General features: G+C 37.0%; 1 protein-coding gene across 6 annotated transcripts in view; it reads right to left on the bottom strand.

Annotated features, from left to right (window-relative positions):
* kcnh2b (potassium voltage-gated channel, subfamily H (eag-related), member 2b) overlaps positions 1 to 20,933 on the bottom strand; it is a 141,056-nt gene that overhangs the window by 5,803 nt on the left and 114,320 nt on the right. For all 6 annotated transcript variants that reach the window (XM_077508365.1, XM_077508366.1, XM_077508364.1 and 3 more), the window contains 7 exons: positions 7,690 to 7,869; positions 7,396 to 7,499; positions 6,421 to 6,559; positions 5,177 to 5,331; positions 4,042 to 4,136; positions 3,816 to 3,956; positions 2,822 to 3,021 (listed from right to left, as the gene is read on the bottom strand). In XM_077508365.1, the coding sequence (XP_077364491.1) occupies positions 2,822 to 3,021; positions 3,816 to 3,956; positions 4,042 to 4,136; positions 5,177 to 5,331; positions 6,421 to 6,559; positions 7,396 to 7,499; positions 7,690 to 7,869 (1,014 nt within the window). The remainder of the gene's footprint in view (positions 1 to 2,821; positions 3,022 to 3,815; positions 3,957 to 4,041; positions 4,137 to 5,176; positions 5,332 to 6,420; positions 6,560 to 7,395; positions 7,500 to 7,689; positions 7,870 to 20,933) is intronic.

Here is a 20,933-nt window from a genome sequence, read left to right as displayed (position 1 = left end):
TTTTAAACGTGAAAGTTTGCCCTTAGAATGTGCTGCCACAGACTTGGGTTGGAGACCTTTCTTTGTTTAATGGTGCATTTGCTGAAGTGTTCCCGTTCAAGGATGATGCTTTTTAGTCACGCCGCATAAATATTCACCGCCAGAAATGCATCTGTGCTGTTTTTGCCGTAACTTTTCTTCTGAGCGCGGCGGTTGTTCAAAAGGAGTGGAAGTGATGTTTGAGAAGTCTTTCAAGTTGTGTTATTTTCACGACTTACAGTGGCGAAGTAGCTTCAATTATTTTCTCAATGGAGGACATCAGGGTCTCGTGGTGATTACTGCTACCGAACGGCTATTATGGGATAAGCCAGGGATGTCCAAACTTTTCATTTGAGGGCCACATAGAGAAAATCCGAAGGACGCAAGGGCCACATCATGTTATGAAGAGAAATTGTGGTTAGTCCTAGAAATTTTACAAATAATTTATTTGTGCTTTTGCATATTTAGAAAAATGCTACAGTATATAAACCAATTTATTTGTAAAATGCCAGTAGGGTTATTATAGTTTTGGAATTTCTAATTTTAGTTTTTATTTTGAGTTTTTAAAAAAATTTAATTTATTTAGTTTTAATTAGTTTTCAGGGTGGTTCTGTTAGTTTTTTTTAAAAATTAGTTTAGTTTAGTTAGTTTCAGTTTTAGGTTTTTTTATGTGTATTACTTGTGCGCAATATTTAAAACACACCATGGGCATGACGTCGTTATTCTGGTTTATATCAAAATAAATCTACTAAAAATCACATTTCAAATCATCCCCAAAGGCTCATGCATTAAATTAAGTACCAAAGACTAAAACAAAGGACATTTTTGCGATAATTATAGTTTTATTTTAGCTAGTTGTGTAAACATAAAATGTAGTTTCAGTTAGTTTTCTGTTTTTGAAAAGCATCTTTGTTTTTATTTCATTTCGTTAACGATTTTTTTTTTCTTCATTAGTTTTATTTAACTAAAATAACATTTAATAGCACCTGTTTTTCGACACCCTCCCTTCTTACTTTGACCATCTCCAAACATTTTTATTTTATTTGAACTGAGTCAAATGGCATTTTTTAGCATATGTCACGGACCACTAAAAAAAAAAAAAAAAAAAAAAAGGACGGCGGGCCGCAAATGGCCCCCGGGCCGTAGTTTGGACAACCGTGGTATAATCATACATTCTGCGCAGATGAAAAGATATTCTAAACTGTGCTTCTGCTAAGACGCGAGATGCGTGCGATTGGTGGCGCCTTCGAGCGGTTGTGTCCAAATGTTTTCCTCCAAAAACAAGAAAAATGGAAGGATGCAGAATAAAGCGAAATAATGATCGGCTGGAGCCTCATCAAACCATTTCGCCTGCACCTCAATGGTGCACTTATTATACAAAAACTAAATACACATTAAATACAGTATTGTGTTAGATTACAGCTAAAGCCCTGACATGATGGTTATTTCTTTTAAAGTGCGTATCATTAAGCTTTGGTGAGCTCTATTGGGGGAAAAAAACAAAACAAAACAAAAAGTTCACAACAAATTCATTTACTTCCAATCTTTGACGTGCATGACACGACGTGACGTTTCCAACGATGACATCCACCGACTCGAGACGAACATCCCCGAGTCAGCAGGAAGTGAAGCGCGTGACGCGTTTATGATTCCACGTGCGTCAAAGCGATCTTGTCGGCGGTAGCGAGTTAAAAGGTTCAGCCGGTGGTCGCTTGTTATCCACTGGCAGGTGTGTGCGTGCGTGCGTGCGTGCGCGTGTGTGTGCTATTTATAATACTCACATCGTTCCTATTTTCTCTGATGGTGTCGGACCATGCATGCTGAGACAAAGTCTTCCAATCATCCTATTGACGTACAACGCAGGCTCAAAATGCGACTCGAGCGTGTGAGCGCGTGTGAGCGCTCGCGACTCGGCGTGCGCACGCAGCAAAAAAAAATCGGGTTACACGCTGTGGGAGGACCAAAAACTGCCAAAATTCTAAATAAATAAATGACTACAAATATAAATACATGTCTAAATGTGACAATGAAAGTGAATATAAAAAAAATATATATAATTATAATTTATATCTAAAAAAAAATAAATATAAATGGAAATAAATCCGTTTTTTAGTTTCATTTATTTTAGACATTTACTTATTTAGAAATGTATTTATTTATTTAGACATTTATATATTTAATAATTTATTTAGACATTTATTTTGTCATTTATTTATTTATTTCATCATTTATTTATTTAATCATATATTTAGTCATTTATTTAATTTGCATTTTGGCAGTTTTGGGCCGTACAGCAAGTCGAAATGTTATTCAAATGAGGGGGCGGTCCTAACCGTGTCCCCTCATTTGAATATTTAGACTGCCCAAAACTGCCAAAATTCAAAATAAATAAATGACTAAATAAATAACTAAATAAATAAATGTCTAAATTAATACATTAATAAATAAATAAATAAATAACTAAATAAATAAATAAATAAATAAATGACTAAATAAATAAATGACAAAATAAATAAATAGATAAATAAATGTCTAAATAAATGACTGAATAAATAGATAAATAAATGACTAAATAAATATTTAAATAAATGACTAAATAAATAAATGTCTAAATAAAAAAAAAAGTCTAAATGAATAAATAAATGACTAAAAGTGAAAATAAATACGGATTTATTTCCATTTCTATTTATTTTTTTAGATATAATTTTCGAATGATATTTTTTTTATATAATATATATTATTGATTTATTTTGAATTTTGGCAATTTTTGTTCCTCAATAACACGCGGGTCCGAGATACTCACGGCATTCATGTCGATGCCGTTGGTGTAGGACCAGGCGTGTTGGAAGTACTCCTCCAGCCTCTGGCGGAGCGGGTTGGGGATCTGGTGGAAGCGGATGAACTCCCTGACCCGAAGCATCTGAGTGTGGTAGCGGGCCGTGCCCGAGTACAGCCGCTGGATGATGGCGGAGACGTTGCCGAAGATGCTGGCGTACATCAGGGCTGGTTGGGAGAAATGAGACCAAGAGTTGAGACGGAAATAGAGAGCGGCAAAAAAAAAAAAAAAAAACTGACAGAGTTGCAACACATCCACTAACATGACCTGATGTGAGCGTTTTCTACATTTGAAACAAAATGGATGATTCAAGATGACGATCTGGTGATCGGGAGAATTTTGATGTGCCAGGAGAATAAACTACTCACAGAAAGTTTGGGAAATTCTAATTTCAGGAATATCCTAAAAACTTGACTTTCTCTAGTAGGGCTGCTCGATGACGGAAAAAATAATAATCACGATTATTTTGGCAGCAATTGAAACCACAATTATTCAAACGATTATTTATTTTTGGTCACAAAACAAGAAAATGTTTAAGCAAAAATAGAAACACTATAATTATGTAAGTTCATTTTTGACCAAACATAATGAACACTTTTCCTGCCAAGAACGGTAATTAACGTTAACGGAAATCCCAACGAGATCTGCCAATAACGTAAATTGACGTCAACTGTGTTTTTTGTTTTTGTTTTTTGTTTTCCCCCCCAATGGGCACCGCAACGTCTTGTGCAGCTCTGGTTTCATGAATAAGTTGACCAAAAAAAAAAAAAAAGTGCCAGTGGGTCCTTGTTATCCCCAATGACAGCATGCGCAACCTACAGGTCTGTTCGAAAACTAGCTCGCCCCACTAAGAAGAACTAAAACAGAATAACGTTTATTTACTTAAACTTCACATGATAAACCTTTCTTCCCAACTCACCTTTTATTCATAAAGCACCTGCGTAACGATATCACGACTTACATCCAATGAGCATGACACAGATGGAGAAAATCTTCTCCGAGTTGGTGTTTGGGGAGACGTTTCCGAAGCCGACGCTGGTCAGACTGCTGAAGGTGAAGTACAGAGCGGTGACGTACTTGTCTTTAATGGAGGGTCCCGTTCCTGGTGAAGAACAACGGTTACACGTGCATTCAGGATGCAATATTTGTTATACGAATGATCCCAACGCCATTCCAATTCTCAGTACCTGGGACGGAGTCATTGTATTGTTTTCCCAGTTGGTCCCCGAGCGTATGGAGCCACCCAATTGAGCCGTTCCGCTCCACGTTACCAATAGCATACCTGGGGATTAGAATCTTAGATTAAGGCTAAAATAGGAAAGCAGAGAATGTAAATGGCAAATGTAAGATTAAAATTGGGGCTTTTTCAAAACAAAACGATGCTGAGATTTTATTCATATTAATTTAAAGGGATACTTCACTTATTTGGCAATAAAAATATAGCAATAAAAAGTTAATATTTTGTCTGTAATTAATTGGATACTTTCATTATTTTTCACGTACAATTAGTACTTTTTAAAAAACACATTTTGCAACTTGCTGTCGACTGAAAATGATGTCACAAAGGGCTCAAGTAGCCAATCACAGCTCAGCTGTTTTCTAGGTTTGGTCATGTGACATTCACAAGCTGAGCTGTGATTGGTTACCTAAGCCATTTGTGATGTAATTTTTAGTCGACAGCAAGTTGCACAATGTGTTTTTAAGGATACTAATTGTACATGAAAAATAATGAAAATATAAAATTTATTATAGGTATAATATTCATGTTTGACTGCCAAAAATGGCTAAATAAGGAAAGTATCCCTTTAACTTGTTTTTTTTTTGTGGCTGTAGTTAGCAGTGACATTTAACTAGAGATGTAACGATGTCCATTAAGATGCGATAAATATCACGATATGAACCTCACGATATTATAATTATCATGAGATTGTGGGGAGGTTTGTGACATATATAAAAAAAAAAAAAAACACCTCACAATACTGTGTACTCACAATTTTGCTCCCCCGCCCCCCCAAAAATATTAAATATATTTGTTAGTATGACTTATATGATTTATATGGGCGATAAGCGCCGCAGTGGCCAAAACATTCCTCATTGAAATTAAACTGCACTAATTACCTAACCACCAGTGGGTGCTATAACTACACAAATGGAATATAACCTCACCTTTTTAACATATGCGCTATTTTTAATATTGTGACATTGCGACGACGACACTGCGGCAATTTTAATATCACAATATTGTCATTATTGTTCCATCTCTACATTTAACTGCATGACATCATACAAATTCACAGAGAAGTCCAATAAAGGCAACTTTACCAGATGCAGGCCAGCCAGTGCGCGATGAGGGCAAAAGTGCACATGAGGAGGAAGAGGACGGCCGCGCCGTATTCTGAGTAGCGGTCCAGTTTTCGTGCTACGCGGACCAATCGCAGGAGACGAGCCGTTTTCAGCAGGCCGATCAGAGTTGTGGTCTGACGAGCGCAAAAGAGAAACGCAAGTTACACAACGCGTGCCTCAGAGCATAAGCACACATACCCTCTTTTTTTTTTTCCCCCCCATTTGTGTCCATATAATGAATCCAGTTAATAATAAAAAGTGTTTTGACAGAGTGCCTCGTCCGATCATGTCCTCACGGTAAGTAATAACCGTCTGCTGAGAATAATCTGCAATTTCTTGGTTCAGTGGCTTTTCTGGGCTACATCGATGAAGTGAACCTTCTAGGCACCATTAAAATGTTGCTGAGTTTCTAAATGTAAAACATTTTTTTGGGTGTAAAATTGCAATAAATAAGATAAATAGCAATATTGAAACTTATTCAAACGTGATTACACAGAGATGAAATCGCGCCGAGCTGCACTGTCCAGTGAATCGATCATCGTTGGCCTCAGTGGTTTTGGTCCTCATTAGGACATACCCTCAGAGGGTCTCTCACTTCCTGACTCTTCCATCTCTTCATGCAGCCCCCTACCTAAACCGACATCATTAAACCACCTTTGTTGCCTCGTTTTTATTCACTTTTCCGAAATGTTTAACTCATTCACTTGCAGCCATTTTCACGGAAGCAAACTGCTTCGCTCCCGGCTGTTTTAAGGTCCACAGAATTATCTATTACTATAGGAAAAAAACAAAAAAAAACAAAAAAACATGCAACCTACCAAAATAAAGATTAGAATTGAAAAAAAGGGGAAAAAATAGTATATTTGTATCTGTTTCCGTTTTGTAGCAATTAGCATTACAATACAGCTAAGTTTCCTCATTATTCACAAACCTGTTGAAAACTGGCAAAAAAGAGCTTGTTGCAACATGGCCCTGGCTGATGGCTTATACTCTGCTGCCACCTGCTGGCTGCTTTTTGTAATAACTACCATTGCTTTAAGCGACCTCTTCATGTCAGAAGCTGTATCAAAGCCTTTTGTATGCTCTAACATGAAAAAAAACAAACAAAAAAAACACATAAAAAAATGTATAAATACGTTTTTGGGAGTGAAGGACAAAGTATTGAAAAAAAAAAACATTCATATGCTTTCCACACATTCTTCTCTTTTTGTAATGCGCCTCACCTCTTCCCCACTGCGATAAATGAGAAGGTCGAAGGGAATGGCGGCCACCATGTCAATGAGGAACCAGCCTTTAAAGTAGTGCACGGCGATTCGCAGCGGATGGCTCACCACCTCATCGTTCAAGTTCACATATGTTGTCCTGAGAGGAGAAAAGCAGGCAAACACAAACATCACTTGCCTTTTCAATTATTAGCAGAAATTATGTATAGCATCATGATTCAAATTTTTGTCCGTACTTTATTATACTTTTTCGCAGGACAACACTGAAGAAATTACACATTATTTTTTTACTTAGGGGTTTACTCACTTTTGTTGCTAGCAGTTTACAAATTAATGGCTCTGTTCTTTACTATACTCTCTTACAAAAATAACATTACTCACATTTTTGCCTGTATTTTATTCTATTTTTCAAAGGACAACACTGAACAAGTGACACTTAGTGTGAGGCGTATCTATTATAGTGGCACACAGGGGTCACTATTTGCCTTGTGACTGTTAGCAGTTTTCAATAAGTAGCTGTATATTATATCAACAATTTATAATTGCTTCATTGATTTTTACCATGTTTAACTCATTCACTGCCATTGACGGAAAAAGACGTCAAATGATGCATATTTTTTTTTGCTGGTCTGGCAATGAATGTGTTAATAAATAACTTAAAAAAATAAAAAATAATCAAAGTGGCCCTTGCAGCTTTCTATTTTTCTGTATGTGGCCCTCAGAGGAAAACGTTTGGACACACCTGTTATAATAGTATCTCACATAAGTAGCAACACTTTTTTCTTTTTTTGAAGAAGAAGAAGAAGAAATTACACTTTGAACATTTTCCCTTAGGGGTGTACTCACTTTTGTTGCCAGTAGTAGTAGCATTTTTTTATTTTATTTTATTAAATTTTATTTTATTTCTATATAGTAACTCTGAAGAAAAATGCTGTTGAGTGAGCATTTTTTTTTTTTTTTTTGTGTAATTCAGACCTGAAGTTGATGAGGATATCGATAATAAACATGATGTCCACTATGAGATCCACCACATTGAGAGGGGAGCACGAGTAACCGCAGCGCTGCATGGCTGCTTCTTCCTGAGATGAAAAGCGGATATAAAAAGACGAGAGAAAGGTCATTAGAAAGAGACTAAAATTAGAGAGCGGATATGTCCGTCGTCCGTTGCTTTCAGACGGATGAATATAAAAAAATAAAAAAATAAAAAAAATCTTAAAATACCACCAAGGTGCTATTAGTCTAACCTGTGTACGTGTTTTCATGACACACCTGGTCGTTGAGGAGAAAAGCAGCCGAGTAAGGTGTCAAGATGGCGGTGTAGATGACCAGCAGCAGTATGAGCCAATCCCACACGGCCTTGAAGGGACTGTAGTGCAAAACCGTCCAGCTGTGGATGCGAGGAGCCTGCAGCTTGTACTCGGGCAGAACATCTGCACCCAGCGAGAGCACCTGAGAAGATCCGAAGGGTTAACTGGACCAAAAACATGCAAGTAATTGATTGAAATGTCATCGAGCGTCGATACTAGGGATGCGCGATAATATCGGTGGCCGATAATTAGTCGGCAATTATCGACCAATTTGATTTCAAACAGATAAACCAGATAATAGAGAAATCGGCCGATAATTATCGGCGATTATCGACCAATTTGATTTCATACAGATAAACCAGATAAAGAAATCTGCCAAAAATTTTGGTGAGTACTGAGGGTCTGCGTATCGGTATCGGTCTGAAAAAAAAGTGGTATCGAACATCCCTACTAAGAAGATCTGGCAGAAGCAGAATCGCCAGTTTTAGCCATCTTGAGTCGGACGCAATCAAAAGCCGCATTGTTTAATATGCTATATTCAATAATAATTGGGGAAGAATAATACTCAAGAGAGTTTTAATTCTTGCATCAGATATCATTTTGTATTCTAAACAACCAAAAATAAAAAGGTTATACTTTGAAGATTTTTTATTTATTTATTTTTTTTTATGAGCTGTAACTCAAACTTGGTGCAACAACAACAACCCGCTTTGAGCCCGGAGCACTTACATTTGATGTGTGAAAAGAAGTACCTGACAGAAAAGGAGCACGCAGAGCTGAGTGACCCAAGATGCGTTCAGCGATTTTGTTGTGACGTTCGGGGCTTTTATTAAACACGACAGTCTGCTCGAGTGCATCGCAAAGTGAAGCGAATATCCCGAAGAAGAATATTTATGAGCTTAACAGCCAGCAGCTAAAGGCACAAAAGTCCACAAAGCACAATTTGCAAAACAACAACATGCTTGTGCCAATACAGCGTTCATAAATTCACGAGACTTCCTTGAACACACCCAAATGCTCTCCTCTGCAAACGTGGTCAATATTTCAAAAATAGCAACTTGTCAATAATTGATCAACACAAAGTCAGTCAACTCGCTATTAGGAAAATTCTGTCCTGGCAAGAAGCACATCAAATTTTCACAAGCCTTCAAATTCAATTTCTACTGTAAACAGAGAAGCCTGTGAACACTTTTATTTTTTTGGGGGGAGAATAGCAATTCAGCTCATATGTTTGATATGCTTTTAATAATGCAAAATTCAATCATGTCAGTTTGATATTTAAAGGGCCATATGGGAAATTTGGCCAATAAATTGACTAACAGCACACAAATAAGTGTCACATATGGATATGGTTAACTTTAAAGAGGCCCAGTCCTGAAAAAAAAAAAAAAAAAAAAAAAAAATATCAGGAGCATCATAATGAATAATATGCCGCTAAATTTTTTTGTGTATGGACATTTATGACCACAAAGATCAGGCAAAGTCTCTTTATGTTTTCTTTTTCATCTAAGAAACTCGGGGCACTGATATTGGCCCGCCAGGCTTCCCATTCTGTTGTTATTTTTATGTTTCTGTGAATACACATTTTTTCATGTGTGCGTTTTACATACCTGACTAGAGAGTAATACATTAGAAAAAAAACTAATACTAATACTGAAACTAACAAACTAAAACTAAGCTTTTTTTTTTAAAGAACTCAACTAATAAAAACTAATAAAAATTAACTAAAATAAAAACAATTTCAAAACTATAATAAATAAATAGATTTATATATTGCAGCATTTTTATAAATATGCAAAAGCACAAATAAATTATTTGTACAATTTTTAGGACTAAACACATTTTCTCTTCATAACATTATGTGGCTCTTGTGTCCTTCCGATTTCCTGCATGTGGCCCTCAAATGAAAAAGTTTGGACACCCCTGATCTACAACAACAAAAACAACACCTTAATAACAAATAAATAATACATAAATAATACGAAACGCGACGAGTGTGCATGCACTTTAACTCATTTGCTCCCAAAGACGTATTTATCCGTTTTTTTGTTGTTGTTTTTTTTTATGCTAGAGCATACAGAAGGCTTTGATTCAGCCTCTGAACTGAAGAAAACGCTTGAAGCAATGGTAGTTATTACAAAAACAGCCAGCAGGTGGCAGCAGAGTATAAAAGCTCAAACAGAGCCATGTTGCAAAAAACTCTTTGTGATGAAACTTAGCCATATTCTAATGCCAATTGCTGCAAAACGAAAACAGATAGAAATATTCTTCTTTTTTTTTCCCTGATAAAAGAAAAGATGCAAATGTTTCTTTTGCTAGATTCCATGTTTTATAGCACCGGAACACAATACTCTGTGGGCCTTGAAAAGCAGTCAAAATCCAGTAAAGGAATTGCTTCAGTGAAAATGGGTGGGAGTGAATGAGTTAATCTGCCTGCCACCTCAATCGCTTTTTGTGTCTGAGCTTTTTCTCTCCGGCCCCGTCACTTCTCTTGACGGCCTAACAAAGGAACACATTTCCACAGCCTTGATGCCTTTCCTTCGATCGAACTTCAACAGGTCGCGTCTCCAATTCAGACGTATCTGCTCCAAGATCTCACTACCATTTTTATTTTTTTTTTTTACCCCTACTGAGCTGAGCCTCTCGTTCGCAATCTCTACGATAAGTTTTGAGATATTAAAGCGGCAGCGAAACCCTAATAACCGTTGTAAGGGCCGCCGACATTGTGCGGATGCTGCTGACGCGCGCGCTCGCTCACGCACGCACTCGAGCGCTCGTCGAACGCAACGTGGAGACGTCGGAGTCAGGCCTTCATCTTTAAGTTTTTAATCTCCTCCCGCTCTCTCGCGGAAGAAAGTGCAATCGTCGAGGATTCAACCTAGTCAAAGGGTGGAGGATTTAAATTGACTTTTTTTTTTTTTTTTTTTTTGGAGGGGATAAATTGTTGCGGAGGATTCCAAAAACTGGTGTTCACAACTGTAGGCTACGTCTCCATTTGCAATGTTGATGAGACTTGATGACACACATGGCTTTTGAAAAATCAGGAGGCGCCATCTTGCATTAACATTCATCCGATGGAATCAGGCCACTTGAATCAAACGGGCATCTGTGTGGAGCCGACAGAGGAACGAACATAAAGTGCACGCAACATTTTGTACTTCGTGTGCTTCTTTCAATGCTTTTGTTACTAGAGAGTCAAACGATGAGACGACGTGGGCATAATTATTGGGATACTTTCACAGACATTAACTCATTCACTCGCCGCCATTTTCACATTTCGCAATCCCGTTCGCTCCCGGCTGTTTTACTGGATTTGGACTGATTTTGCAAGGCCCACAGAATGTTGTGTTCTATTGCTATCAAAGCATGGAACCTACCAAAAGAAAGATTAAAGTCTCTTCTTTCATCAGGAAAAAAAAATATGTTTCTATCTGTTTCCGTTTTGCAGCAATTAGCATTAGAAGAGAGCTAAGTTTCATCAGTAGTAAGCAATTTAGTTTTTTTTTCGACATGGCCCTGGTTGATCGCCTTTGCTCTGCTGCCACCTGCTGGCCGTTTGTGTAATAACTACCATTTCTGCAACCGTTCTTTGCAGTTGAGAGGCTGCATCAAAGCCTTCTGTATGCTCTAGCATAAAAACAAAAAACGAGCAAAAAAACGTATAAATACGTCTTTGGGACACTTAAACATAAAAAAAAACAAAACGTATTTACACATTATTGGGAGCAAATTAGTTAATATCGTGACATGACGTCGACGATATATTATATTGAGATATCACGATATTGGCATTATCGTAACATCCCTACTTTTGATTAGAGATGTCAAAATTAAATCGATGGATCAACAAATATTCGATTATCAAATTAATCGACAACTATTTTCATATTCCAGTATTCGCTTGGAGACATTTTTTTTTTCCATTTAAAATGGTCCAAATCCTCTAATTTCAGCATAACGACAGTAATTGACATTGTTGACTATTTTTACTTTGGAAAACAACATCAATCCTTTTTTTTTTATCACTATATGAATACAAAATATAAAATAAACACCAATCACTGGTTAATAAACCGTAATCAGGGAGAAAATGCTTTTCATTCATCGATTAATCAATTGAATCGATAGATTTATCGATTCTAAAAAAAAAAAAAAATGCAATAGTGACGGCACTATTTGACACGTCAAGAATTTCATTTCCATCTAAAGACATTTTTTGGCCATCTATCAAATATGTAATATCAGATACATCTCGGGTGCAATTTGGTCCAGTTTGCGAGAGTCGCGCAGCTGCATTCGCGGAATCTCATCATCTTTTTATCATCATCATCATCATCATCATCAAGCTGCATGACGATCTGACCGTGAGTCATCTCAAAAACGGGCCATTAGATAAGAATCCAGACGCACACATTCATCCTGCTGCTGCTGAAATATCGCTGTCAGAAAAAAAAAAAAAAAAAAAGAGATGCAACGTCATCGTACTTGTTAAGCGAGACGATCACACGAGCGTTTCATTTCAGGGGTCGCCAACGGTTGACCCCCCCCCCCCCTCCCCACTGAGTAACTCTGACATAAACAGACCATTTCAGTCCTCGCAAATATCTGAACATTTCTTTTGTTTCCGAGCCGTGTGGCACCAACCTCAAATATTCAAATTGACTTATTACGATCCAAGTCACTGACATCTCCGAAAACAGCTCTGGCAGCTGCTGGACCAAACGACCAACATGAAGAACAAAAACTTCGATTACGAGCAACATTTCGGGTAGGGAAGTCTTATCATATTTGATCATCTCACAACTGCATAGAAATATCTTTCTTTCTGTCTCCTGTCGAGAGTGAGAGGCGGAAAATAAAAAAAATAAAAAATCCAGCTCTCACACAGTTGGGTGACAGACACAGGATGCATATTATGTCTTCCCAGAGGATTTCTACATTTAAACCAAGCTGAGCTGAGTCAGGGAAGCATGCAGAGGCGATGAGTGTCATTTGAAAAAGGAGAAGGAAAAAAAAAAAAAAGAAGCTTTGCTAGCGTTAGCCTAAGCTCCGCCAGATGCATATGAACACATATGCAACAACAATAAACACATACAGCCAACCACTGGTAACCAACCGAAATAAAGCAAAATTAAAGCAGAATTTTTTAAAGTTTTTTTTTTTAAGGATTTAACAATATGGGCAATATCGTGATAGTAAAACTGCCACAATATCGTCGTTGTCATGTTCACAATATTTAAAAGGAACACATCTAAAAAAAAAATAAAAATAAAGTCAGGTTGATTTCCATTTGTGCATTTCTAACACCCTCTAGTGGCTAGTTTATTAGTGCAATTTAATTTTCATTAAGGATGTTTTGGCCTTCTATGTTTAAAATCGATGCTAAATGTCAGATGAAGGGGAACCAAATTTGTAGGGCTGGGAATCTTTGACTGTCTCACGATTCGATTCGATTACGATTCGTGGGTCTACGATTCGATTCAGAATCGATTTTCGATTCTCAGTTCAAACGATTTTCGATTCAAAATGATTTGATTGACAAATGACTTCTGCTTCAATTTACAGATATGCCAAAAATTGCCATGATGTACTCCAGTCTGCTTTGCAAGACAAAATCACAAATAGAGATATTAAAGTGTCCCCTTCTTCTTCATTTCTAATTTAAATAAAATAAATTTTTGGGATATTAACTCTTTTACTGCCACACATAATTAAAAAAAACAACTTGATATGACAAAGGCTTTGATCATTCACAAAAAGAGATACAATGCTGCCATCTTCTGGCCATAGTTAGTGAGTGTTTTTGATTCCACAACCCATTGACCAGGCAGCGCTGCACTTAGACGTTGCACTGAGGGAAAATAAAACAAAAACAAAAAACTTAGTTGACGCCATTTAACGTTTATGGAGGCATACATCGTGATTTACTAATCGTTATTGGATGTTTTTGGCGGTCAAAGAGTTAATAGATTTGATTCATAAATGAAAATCTCGATTCTTTTATGAATCGATTTTGTTTTTTGTTTTTTTTACAATATAGTGATATTTTTTTAAATATGGCCAACCCCCCACAACATCGTGATAATTATCGTATCGTGACCTTCCGTATCGTGATGTTTGGATATCGTTACATCTCTTGTAAGTAGAGGATCAACTAAAAATAAAAATAAAAATCAAAGTTAAAACATAAGTGATAAATATTGCTGAGTCATGTGTGACAAACAAACAATGACTAGCAAGCATGGCGCGTCCACGAGTAATATGGCCGACCAAGTCAAAGGCAAGGCCTGGACATTACTCAATACTTTATAGTAGGCTATAATATAATATATAACACATTATACAGTAAGCTAATACAATGTTTCTGGTTCACACTCACAAAACGATTTTCATGCTGTTCGATCCCGTAGGTTGGTGAGGGTGGATTTTAATTGCCTCTAAAAGAAAAACGGAGAGCGCACGTTTCATGTAACGCTCGTGTCCTCGTTTGCCAAACTGTTGCGTAACGTTAAACCGAGGAAGCAGGTACATTTAAAGCTGAGGGGGTTTTTCAGGTGTCATCCAGGGCCCGTCTGAAAGCTACGTGGGAGGAACAGAGGAGAAGAGCGAAAAGAAGAAAGCAGCCAGAGACGAAGCCAAAAGTGGAGATATGAAATGATAGCCGGCGTCACGACTACAAGCCAAGCATATACGAGGAGAATATGCTCCTGATTTCACATGTTCATCTTTTGACTCTCGTGGTATCCCAGACAGGAAGCAACAAACTTACAATCTTTTTTTTTTTTTTTTTTTTTCTTTGTGACCGTGTTGAGTTCTTATTATCTGAAACTGTTTAGTATGAATTGTACAGACAAAACGGATGCCAGTGTTAGCATCAGCAACACTGAGTCAAAAGTCGAGAGTGTGAAAGTCTGCATAAAGGCAAAGATACAGTACATGAATTTAGGTATTTAAAACTACTTAAGATAATAATGATCGTTCAAAAAAAAAAATATCCATCCCCCAGAATCAGATTAGCACCAAACAACTGTTGGAATTAGGAAGCTAGCAAGACGCTAGCTAACAAACAAGTGGACAAAAATGTTTTAAAAATAATGATAATCACGATGATTTTTGGCAATTATTGAAATCATGATCATTCAAACGATTAGTTATTCTTTTGGTACAAAACAAAAACGAAAAATGTTTAAGTATTTAAAAATATTAAAGACCTATTTAAAAAAAAATAGAAATGCTATAATTATGCAAGTTCCTTTTGGACCAAACATAATTAATAATAACATCTATTTATAATAATACATAATAATTTATTTATTTACTTATGTATTTATTTATTTATGTGGGCAAAAATGTGAAGTTGGAGTACAAAACGAGAAAATGCATTTAAAAATATTAAGACCAATTAAAAAAACAGAAACACTATCATTATGCAAGTTCCTTTTTGGACCAAACAGAATTCATAATAATATTATATATTATAATATATAATAATAATATACAATAATAATAGTAATAATAATAATAATAATTGTAACACTATTATTGTGCAAGTTCCTTTTGGATGTATTCAAAAAATAAAAAAAAAGGTGCAAATGTATAAACTTAAACAACTCAAAAATTTGTATTAATATTATATTTTTTATTTTTTTTACGGTTATGCTGATTTTGTAATTGTGGAGTAATTGAAATATTAATTGAATGTTGATTAATTGCACGGACCTAATAGACCATAAAAGCTTTTGGATACTGTGTGGGGGGTGGAGCTACGACACAGCGAAATTGATCAAGTTGTGACGATGTTTGACATGTACTCAAGTGAACCAAACAGGATTGCTTGCTTGAAAAGCAATTTTACTTCAAATTAAAGTAAAGTAAAACTTGAAATATGTCCCTACATGATGACAATGTAAATAACTAGACAAATGATTTCCATCCCAATTTTGGTTCACCCTTTTTCCAAGTGAAACCCAACACTGACCGTTGATGTTAATTGCCATGAAATCAGCTCACTGCCCTAATGCTCCCGTTAATAGAAACACCAAATATAGGACAGCAGCATCTCATATGATCGCCCCCCCCCCCCCCCCCCCCCCACGATGTCCTGCTGCTGGTTAACGATGACGTGATAGAAAGTGACTCGATGCGGCCTGGAGAAACTGCGGGGAAGAAAACCAAACAGCAGCGACAAGATCAGCGTTTGAACCAAAACAGATCCGACGAGCAAAGCATTCACAAAGTAATGCTTTCGATCAGCCTACATGTTGTTTTGGATATTTAGTGAAAAAGATCTTATTGCCACGAATGTGATTTCAAAATGAATGCAGCAACAGAGAAGAGATACAAGAAGTTGATTTATGCTCTACTATCGCTCTCTTTTTTTTTTTTGTTGGCGTCCAAACTTCTTCAATCGAAACCCTCTCGATCTCACCTCTCTCCCTTGGGCGGGCAGACGCGTCTCCGTCGCCTCCCACCCACGGCCACACGAGACGGGCGGGCGCGGCATGAGGGCGGGCGGGCGGCGGGAAGTCGGGCGCTGGTCTGCGGCGAAGGTGGGCTGGCGCAGGAAGACGTTGAGGAGCTTGAGCAGCAACGGGAGGACCATGGTCCTCAGCGGCGCCTCACCGGGGCCGAGTCAGGGTCAGGGCGGACCCGGAGCATCCGTGACCGTTCAGATCCTCGTTAAGGGTCAAAAGTCACATGGAGGGCTTTGAAAAATTTCCCCCCCCCCCCCCCCCCCCTTGCTAGGCTTCTTGTCTCTCATACTCAAATGAAAATTCGTCCCACTTGCTGCTTGTGACGTGTATTCCCGTTTACGTAGCACCGACGAGACCTCAGCTGGCGTTCAAGTCCTGATTAAAAAAAACGCCGCCGGCGTCACCTCTCATTGAGTTTCTTCGACTGTCTTCCGGCCACGGCGCGACTGCTGATGGCTGCTTGGTTGTTAACTCGGTAAATCAGCATGCAACAGAGAAGAGGAGGAGGAGGAGGAGGAGGAGGAAGAGAAAAAAAACAAAAAACGGAAGATGGCAGCTGGAGAGTTATTTCCCATTAGTTGGAGATGAAGCTGGGAGGGCGATAGCGCTACACTGCTCGTGTGGCGAGAGAGAGGTGGAGTGAGAAAAATCAGTGAAAGGGGAGCGAGGAAATCGAAGCAACATGTTTTGGCAAGTTGTTCTTAAAAAAAAAAAAACTAAATAAATCAAGAATAAATACCTGGTGATAATCTGGTGTATTGAGAATAATTAGAGATGAAAAGAGGCAGTGAATCACTTCGAAAAATTTCCTAAATTTAACCTAAATTTAACTTGACAAGTTATTTTTACCTAAAATGAAATTGTCAGACAAGATGATTGTGCTTATTTTTTAGATACTTTTTTACTTAATAATCTAATAATCTTGATCAAGCAGTCTTAGCCTCGAGTGTTAACAGCCAGTTTTAAGTACCGTGCGGATTAAAACAAGCATTTTACGCAGTTTCACTCATTTGCTCCCAAAAACGTATAAATACGTTCTATTTTAAAGGTTTTAAGTGTCCCAAAGACGTTTTTTTTTTTTTTTTTTTTTAATGCTAGAGCATACAGGAGGCTTTGATCCTTTGATCTCAACTGCAACGAATGGTTGAAGAAATTGTAGTTATTACACAAACGGCCAGCAGGTGGCAGCAGAAATAATTCAGTTTGTTAGTTTTTTTTTCCATTCAGCATTTCAGAGGTAAACTTACTAGAAATACTATTTTTTTTTTTTTTAAGTTGTATACTAAGCGTACAGGAGAAAGGATAACAAGACAGACAATTCATCGCCGAATTGGGCTCTGTTGGAATTTCCGATGTGGTCGGTTGCCAGGATACAGAGGATTAAAGAAAGCAGCAATTGCAAAGATCCAAATGCAAAAGAGAGACAGTTGAAGGTGAAGAGGGAAAGAAGAGGTCAAGGGTGACTAAAGTGGACAGCAGAGGACAGTGAGTCACACCATGTTGGTACTGTACAAGGATGGAAATTGGTTAAAAAAAAAACGAATAAAAAGAGAAGGTAGCTGGAAGCTGGATCGTAAACCTCTTACAGCTAAGCTCCTCATGAAACACGCATTGCCATCAGAGCCAGAGAGAAGGGGGGGGGGGGGGGGGAATCATTTTTATGCGAATGTACATGTGACTGTATTTTACGAAAGTGACCACTTGTTTTTATGTTCACAGACGATGCATTTTATAAGTGCCTTCCTATTATTATTTATTAATTAATTTATTTATTTTTGTATTTATTTTTTTTATTTTATTGTTAGAAATTACATTAACTAATTAAATCTATTTTTTTTTTCTTTTTTATTATTTATTTATTATTATTATTTATTTATTTATTTATTTTCCCAAGCGTGCACGATGATAAAAAGCAGAGCAACAGAGGATCAATTCTACGATTGATTAATGTGTGCGGTTTGGGGAATGGCATGACAAGGTTGGACATTTCCCACAAGCGGGGCTGGGGTCTTTTCCATCAGGGAGTCAGCAGCTCCCCTCCCTGGCCAGGAAGTCACAGCGCAACATTTCGACATGTGAGATTGCGTTCAGCCTCTTTGTGTGAGCAGCTCGTTTCTGGTGCTGCTCCCGTCACATGCAAATGAACTATTGCTCATGCCGTTGCCGGCTTACTGCGGGCGTATGACCCAAGTATGACTTGGCGTTACTATGACGACCGGATACAGACCTAAGGCATAGCTAGAGCTACACTGCGTTAAGGCTTTGCAGCCACTATGAAGTGTATAAGATGCTTCAATTTTAGCTGAAATATGAATTTCAAACCTGTCCATAATATGTCCTCGTTAAGTAAAACACAAGAAAGGCTGAGAGCATCAAGGCAAAAAAAAAAAATAAATAAAAAAAAAATCTGACATCGAGTAAGTCCTCCTCGGCTGTAGTTGGCGCTACAGCCACATTGCAACTAATCTTTGTCAGAAAGGAAGACTTTTGCTCACAATTTTTTGTTATTATATGAAATTTTGCAACTAACAATTTTCTTTTAATCGATAAATCGAATTAAAGAAACATTTAAATTTATATTATTTTCTTTAAAAAAAAAATAGCTCATTATTTCAAATCGACAGACCACAAATAATTTTACATCAGTTACTGGTTTGGTCTCTAACATGAGGAAAATGGGCAAACATGTTTATCAATGTCCCCCCCCCAATAGAAATCGAGAAAATTGACTGCCGAGGAGCTGAAATTCCGAGCATTTTGGACAATTAAAAAAAAAAAAAAGATATCTAAACCATTCTTTGATCAACAAAAATAATCGATTAATTTGACAAGTTAGTTGATGATTTTCGATTAATTATTACACCTCTAGAAATGTTATATATAGTGTTGTCACTATGGAATATTTTTAAAATAGATTAATCTAATTAAAAACAATGAATCGACTAATTGGATTATTTTAATTTTGCAGTAAAGTGTATTGCAAAAGCATTTTTTCCCCTGATCACTGTTTATTAACCAGTGACTGGTGTTTATTTTGTACTTCGTATTTGTATAGTGATTTAAAAAAACAAAAAATGAGTTTTCTTTCATGAAGGACTACATAAATGAGCGAACAATTACTGTTGATATGCTGAAGTTAGAGGATTTGGACAATTTTAAATTAAAACATGGCTCTAAACGATTATTGAGTATTAAAATAGTTGTCGATTAATTTTGGCAGCTCTAGTTACTGCATATATGAAAAGTACTAGCGGTAACAGTATAGTGTTGCATCAACATTAATTACTTTGCTTAAAGCGTTTTTCATATTGTTGCTTTAAAGAGCAAGACCTCAAACTCACTTAGGAACAACCAGAAACATACATAAAGATGATGTCTGTGGGACATCTAGCTCATAATCAACTTTCTAAGGGCATGTCAGGATCCGTTCAATATATCAAGTTGATGGATGAAGCGTGTTGTACCCAGACGAAGACGTCGTCCATCACGGCGCTTCCGGAAAAAAAAATGACGTTGCTGGTTCCCAGCACGGAAGTCTGCGTGAAGGGCACCTGCCTCCCTCTATCATCCCGGCTAATTACTTCACATTAAATTACATCAACGCCAACATCGGTAGGTATTGAATTAAGAGGGTGTAATTTTTAATTCGCTAAAATAATTGCTACGCTGTGTCATAAGTGAAAGCAAGTGGAACTCACGACCTTACATTTTGTTATCACAGCGACTCAGTCGTCTATAATGTGCGCTTTCATTTGCTATATTAGACGTTCAGTCCACAGCTGATGAGAGAGCGAGTTGGAAAACCGACAGGGAAGTTTCGGGAAAGATATGTCTCAAAAGTGATGCTAATTATGTGTGTCACTTTCAAAATGAGTCATAAATCATTTTCCCGCTTACTCAAATGACTCAGCGTCGCCATGTGTGTCATGACTTGTTATTAAAGTGAAGGGAGTTGATATTTTGGGGGAAACGATTCGCCGTTATTTGCTGAATATTTTATTTTTGTGTTTTTGTAGTCCTTCATCGCCATCTTGTGGCATCTATAGATAATTATTAGGGGTGTCAGGAGATTACGATTTTTAATCTCATGACTTCCATAGTTAATTCATGATTAACTCATTCACTCCCAGCCATTTTCATGTTCTATTGCTATAAAAACATGGAACCTACCAATAGAAAAATATCTCTTCTTTCATCAGGAAAAAAAGAACACGGTATATTTTTTTTTATCTGTTAGAATTATTCACAAACCTGTTGAAAATACTTGGAAAAAGAGCTTGTTGCAACATGGACCTGGTTGATCTCTTATACTTTGTTGCCACCTGCTGGCCGTTTTTTTTTTTTGGTAATAACTACCATCGCTTTAAGCGACCACTTCAGGTCAGAAACTGCATCAAAGCCTTCATACAAAAACTCTAGCAAACAAAAACCTAAAAAACGTATAAATACCTTTTTGGGAGCGAATGAGTTAATCACAAATTTTATACCTGTTTGAAATGTACAATAAAATGTACATTAAAATATTTTTTTTTCCAAGTTTTCATATTCATAACATAAAAGTGGGGGCAAAAATGTTGAACTAATAGAAATATGGCTCCATATTTTAGTCGTTAACACAATCATTTCATAATAATTCATAAAATTGAGTTACAATTAAAAAAATGTTCTGTAAAAAAGACGAGTGAGCTATCTAATCTTTAAAATTTGTGAAATTCTGCACATTTTTTAAATT

Source organism: Festucalex cinctus, chromosome 20, assembly GCF_051991245.1.
Source record: "Festucalex cinctus isolate MCC-2025b chromosome 20, RoL_Fcin_1.0, whole genome shotgun sequence".
Taxonomy (NCBI): Eukaryota; Metazoa; Chordata; class Actinopteri; order Syngnathiformes; family Syngnathidae; genus Festucalex; species Festucalex cinctus.
Note: the sequence above shows the minus strand (reverse complement) of the source record. Positions and strands in the feature narration are given on the sequence as shown.